The 5,565-nt window shown below is 44.5% G+C and overlaps 1 protein-coding gene across 4 annotated transcripts in view; it reads left to right on the top strand.

The window, feature by feature from the left end:
- Window positions 1-2,299: 2,299 nt before the first annotated feature.
- The window catches only part of WDR35 (WD repeat domain 35), a 31,056-nt gene continuing 27,790 nt past the window's right edge, over window positions 2,300-5,565 (top strand). For all 4 annotated transcript variants that reach the window (XR_014944272.1, XR_014944271.1, XM_085542232.1 and 1 more), the window contains exons 1-4: window positions 2,300-2,420; window positions 2,783-2,900; window positions 3,227-3,298; window positions 4,882-4,974. Coding sequence is in view for 2 of the 4 variants with exons in the window: in XM_085542232.1 (XP_085398358.1) it covers window positions 2,397-2,420; window positions 2,783-2,900; window positions 3,227-3,298; window positions 4,882-4,974 (307 nt within the window). In the remaining 2 variants the exon portion in view is untranslated. The remainder of the gene's footprint in view (window positions 2,421-2,782; window positions 2,901-3,226; window positions 3,299-4,881; window positions 4,975-5,565) is intronic.

Here is a 5,565-nt window from a genome sequence, read left to right as displayed (position 1 = left end):
CTGATGTTGGAAGTGTTTTTTTTAATGCAACTTAAAGTATGTGAATAGTCTAACAAAGACGAGGGAACAAAACCCCAAAGAGAAAAGAGGCATAAATGGCAGAAATCTGCATCATTAAACACTGCTCCTGAGTCACACAGTTGGGAAATGAACGGTTTGATTTTGAAACCACTGACTCCTTGCTAATGTCTGTAGAAGACTTAACAGTCATTTCAAGGTTCTGAACTTGGGTAAAATATCTGCTCCACTTTAAGGTTTTTATCTTGTCAGAGTTAAGCAAGCAATCCATCTCTGCTGCTGTCATTCCACAAGCTCTCCTGGGCCTACTGGTCTCAGTTGGTCCTGCACAACAAAAACTTGTTCCCTCAAAGAAAATCCACTTATTCTGCACACTTGCATGTGCAATCACGCAAATGGTTTTAAAGCGATATTTAATTACACAAAGTATTAAATTGGTAGTCGGTGTGCCAAGGATGTGCTGTAACAACACCCCTGCTCATGTCACACCCTGTGCTTAGTAGATATAAACTATTTCAAGGAAAGTCAGAGGACGGGAGTTCACAGAATCACAGAATCACACAGAATTATCAAGGTTGGAAAAGACCTAGAAGATCATCTAGTCCAACCATTACCAATACTTCCTGGCTAAATCATATTCCTCAACACAACATCCAAACGTTTCGTGAACACTCCCATGGTCGGTGACTCCACCACCTCCCTGGGCAGTGCATTCCAATGCCTGACTACCCTTTCCGAAAAGTAATACTTCCTAATGTCCAGAATATTCACTTAGTGTGTATGATTTTTGAGTGAATGCTGTCGGATAGAGGTTCACCTCATTCATGGCAATGGTAGGTAAAATGGAAGAGTGAAAAGCTGAAGATCTTTCAGTGGGATGAAAACATTGTGTGCTTCATTCTATTCTCTGTGCTCTGAAATTGTACAACAGAATGAAAAGCTGTATATATTAGTGAGCCTTCAGGGATGCCTGTCTAATAATAAGTTGGAATGAAATTCTAACTAGCACAGATGAACGGGGAACAAAACTTCAGCAAGAACTGAAAAAAAACTTAGGCAGGGGGATTGGAACTACATGATCCTTGAGGTCCCTTCCACCCTGGGTCATTCTGTGATTCTGTGAAAATGAGACTGCAAACTCAGGCAGGAGATACATGTCACTTGTACTGCACGCCCTCTGCAAGGGGGGCAGGGACAAGGGCCTGGGTCTCATCCCACTGCTGCTGAGGCACTGCGCATGGACTCAGCAACCCTTCTCTGTCTGAAGGGCTCCATTACAGAATCACAGAATCACAGAATGACCCGGGTTGGAATGGACCTCGAAGATCATGTAGTTCCAACCCCCCTGCCTGGCAGGGCCACCAAACATACACATTTACTAGATCAGGTTGCCCAGGGCCCCGTCCAACCTAGTCTTGAACACCTCCAAGGACGGGGCATCCACAACCTCCCTGGGCAGCCTGTTCCAGGGCCTAACCACTCTCCTAGTGAAGAACTTCCCCCTAACATCCAACCTAAATCTTCCCTCTTTTAACTTAAAACCATTTCCCCGTGTCCTAATATTGTCAGCCCTTTTGAAGAGTTTACTCCCCTCCTGGGAGTAAGTTCCCTTCAGGTATTGAAAGGCTGCAATGAGGTCACCCCACAACCTTCTCTTCTCCAAGCTGAACAAACCCAACTCCCTCAGCCTGTCCTCATAGGGGAGGTGCTCCAGCCCCCTGATCATCTTCGTGGCCCTCCTGTGGACCCTTTCCTAAATCTCTATGTCTTTTTTGTACTGAGGGCTCCACACCTGGACACAGTACAACAGATGGGGCCTCACAAGAGCAGAGCAGAGAGGGACAATCACCTCCCTATCCCTGCTGACCACCCCTCTCCTGATGGAGCCCAGGATCCCATTTGCTTTCCGGGCTGCCAGAGCGCACTGCTGGCTCATGTTGAGTCTTTCGTCCTTCAGGACCCCTAGGTATTTTTCTGCTGAGCTGCTCTCAAGGACAACTCCTCCCAGCCTGTACAGGTGCCTGGGGTTCTTCCAGCCCAAGTGCAAAACCTTGCACTTTGCCGTGTTGAACCTCATTAGGTTCACCCGAGCCCAGCTTTCACGCCTGTCTAGGTCCCTCTGAATGGCATCCCTTCCTTCCACCGTATCGACCGCACCACTCAGCTTGGTGTCATCAGCAAACTTGCTGAGGGTGCATTACACCTTTAACACACTGAGCCCAGCTCAGCTCCATCACCACGGCCGCCCCGGATATAGAAGGTAAGCGCCATGAAAAACCTTCCGGCGGCGGCTGCCAAGGCAACCAAGGAGGTTACCACAGGGCTGTGTCTGTGTGCCGCTGTTGGGAGCGGGCCGTGCCGTGCCTGCAGATCCCGGCATGTTCATCTATTTGTGCAAGAAGGTGCTGCCGGCGCACGGAGGGGGCAGGGGGCGGCTCATGGGGCAGGCGGAATTCCCTGCTTCCAGATAGCGGCGAGGCGGGGGGTCCTGAGGGGGTTCGGGTTCGGTTCGGTTCGGTTCGGCTCGGCTGTTCTCTCAGCTGCTGTGCATGAATTCTTTCCTATGTACTGAAACGGGTTGCCCAGCGAGTCTGTGAATGCCCCCTACTTGGAAGCACTCCAGGCCAGCCTGGATGGGGCTGTGAGCAACCAGATCTAGAAGGAGGTGTCCCTGTAGGTATTTTGAGGCGTTCTTAGAGTATTCTGACGTTAAATAAAAAGGTTCTTTGCTGCTGTGTACAAATAAAATACGTTTTGTTTTCAGATTGCGATCCCTGGTAACGTCCGGTTAAGATGTATTTCCTGGAACAAGGATGAAGGCTTCATAGCCTGCGGTGGAGAGGATGGATTACTGAAGGTTTTAAAACTAGAAACACAGACAGGTAATACACAGTTATAGGCAATTTGATATAGATGTGGCTCTGGACAGCCTGGTCTGGTGGTTGGTGACCCTGCACATAGCAGTGGGGTTGAAACTACATGATCATTGTGGTCCTTTTCAACTCAGGCCATTTTGTGATTTTAATAATTTGTTTTGAGATGAATTTCATTATTTCTTCCCTGTTTTTAAATGTTGGCAAATCCACCCTACACTTCTGCCTTTATAATTTCATTTATATAAATGCTCATTAAAACTGAAGTACCGTTACAGATGGTAATAACTTTACTTTTGTTAGGTTTATGTTATGGTTATTTTTGTTATTTTTAGATGAAGCAAAAATAAAGGGACTGGCAGCTCCTAGCAATCTTTCTATGAATCAGAATCTTGAAGGTCATAGCGGTAAGTCTTCCTGGGCATTTCATGTTTGTTTGTTTTTAATTATTGTAGAACAAATGAGGGCAATGCCAGTCTTTATTTGACAAATAGACTCTGTAGGAAAAGATATCAAAAAGGAATTAACTTAGCCCTCCCAGTAACAGTTTGGAGAAAGGGACAAGCTGAAGAATGCGACCCTTCCCCATTCATACAGTCGTGCTGCAAGAGAGAAGGGCAAGGGGAAGGGGGAACCCACACAGACTCAGACTGCAAGGAAGTAGGGTGGCTCCAGACCCCCCTCTGCTGCTCCAGGCACTTATGTACTCACATAGCTCACCCATTGGTTCAGACTGTGATCCTGGAGTTCCACTACAGTTATGATGAAAAATACAGGATTTGGAGAAATGTATAAAGTATTTTATCTCAATGCTTTAATTAAAAGTCCTAAATAAAGACATCAGTATTATAATCAGACATGTAACAGCTTGGCTATCTATTTTCTGTTAAGGTACCTGATGGAATACCTAGAGTTAATCTTTCACGATCTGTGAATGAATTAGTGGGTTGAGAATTATTGCTTCAATTTTGACTTTTTCTTAATTCCGTGGTCTCTGTTCATTATTCAGGGATAGGTGTTTTGATTTATTTTGAGGTGAAAATTGATCCTGAAATAGGTTACATTTATGTTCCATTCAGTATATCTTTGATTGTCAGTAAAGCTTAAGCCTGAAATAAAGAGAAATAGAAAGGATAAAGAGGAAACGGATAACCACTGGTGAAGAACTGAATTAGTGTGATGCTTGAAGTAATCAAGTTCACATCCAGTATTAGACTGATATGAACTGATATTAGAAACTGTTTGAAGATTATAGGATAAGGGGGAATGGTCTTAAACTGAGACAGGGGATGTTTAGGTTAGATATCAGTTTTTCACCCAGAGGGTGGTGACACACTGGAACAGGTTGCCCAAGGAGGCTGTGGATGCCCCATCCCTGCATGCATTCAAGGCCAGGCTGGATGTGGCTCTGGGCAGCCTGGTTTGGTGGTTGGCAACCCTGCACATAGCGGGGGGTTGAAACCAGATGATCATTGTGGTCCTTTTCAACCCAGCCGTTCTATGATTCTGTGATTCTGTGTGTCAAATTTGCAAGGAGGTTCCTCTGTGAGACCCGAAGGTCTGAAGTAGTGTGGAAAATGTGCTTTTTGGTAAGCAGGAGGGATGTTTGCTTTTAAACAGCACTACTGAGGATCAAACTACTTCTATGAAGAGGAAAAAGAAATGAGCACCAAAAAGCCTACTTAGGCCAGTAAAATTTTGTCAAGTTCCCAAATATGCCTGAGACAGAAAGCACTGATTTGGGTTTTCAATACTGAAACAATATTCTGGGTAGAATTTGGAGTAGATGCTGAGGTGGGTGAATGAAGGAGCAAAGGGAGGCACCTAGCAGAATTTTGGAAGAGGAAAGGAATTGTACAGAAGAACGTCTACAATGAAATCAGTGTCGGCAGTAGAAATTTCTGTGTACTCCAGGGAAATCAATTTATATGTCACGCTTTCCATTCACTTCTTTAAATGACATAATCACAAGAAGTCTATAATTTTCTAGGTTCCGTGCAGGTGGTGACGTGGAATGAACAGTACCACAAATTAACAACCAGTGATCAAAACGGGCTCATCATTGTGTGGATCATCTATAAAGGTACAATGCAGACAAGTCTGAGATTGGATAATAATCCATACAGTGGGGAATCTTTTCTAGCAATTTTATTAATTCTTTTTCAGACTTCTGAAAAAGCCAAAATAGTTTAAAACATTTTTCAAGTTAGTTTTCAAGTCTGATTTTTTCTAGTGCTGCTTATGAAAAGGTGTTTGTCCTGCAGAGTTGTCTAAGGAAAAGAAACCAACTTTTAGCCATTTGCTTGATAAAACTCTACAAAGGTCTTATTTTAAATGTCTTTTACTTTATTTCCTTGGAGAAAAACAGCATATTGTACAATAAAAAGAAGCACATGAGTAATCTCCTTTAGTTTAATGGCTGTTTACCAGGGTGGATAGTGATAGGACAAGGGAGAACAATTTTAAACGGAGACAGGAGAGGTTTAGGTTAGATATTAGGAGGAAGTTTTTCACTCAGAAGGTGGTGATGCACTGGAACAGGTTGCCCAAGGAGGCTGTGGATGCCCCATCCCTGCAGGCATTCAAGGCCAGGCTGGATGTGGCTCTGGGCAGCCTGGTCTGCTGGTTGGTGACCATGCACATAGCAGGGGGGGTTGAAACTAGATGATCACAG

Source organism: Coturnix japonica, chromosome 3, assembly GCF_054131305.1.
Source record: "Coturnix japonica strain WE chromosome 3, WE-NBRP24, whole genome shotgun sequence".
NCBI lineage: Eukaryota > Metazoa > Chordata > Aves > Galliformes > Phasianidae > Coturnix > Coturnix japonica.
Note: the sequence above shows the minus strand (reverse complement) of the source record. Positions and strands in the feature narration are given on the sequence as shown.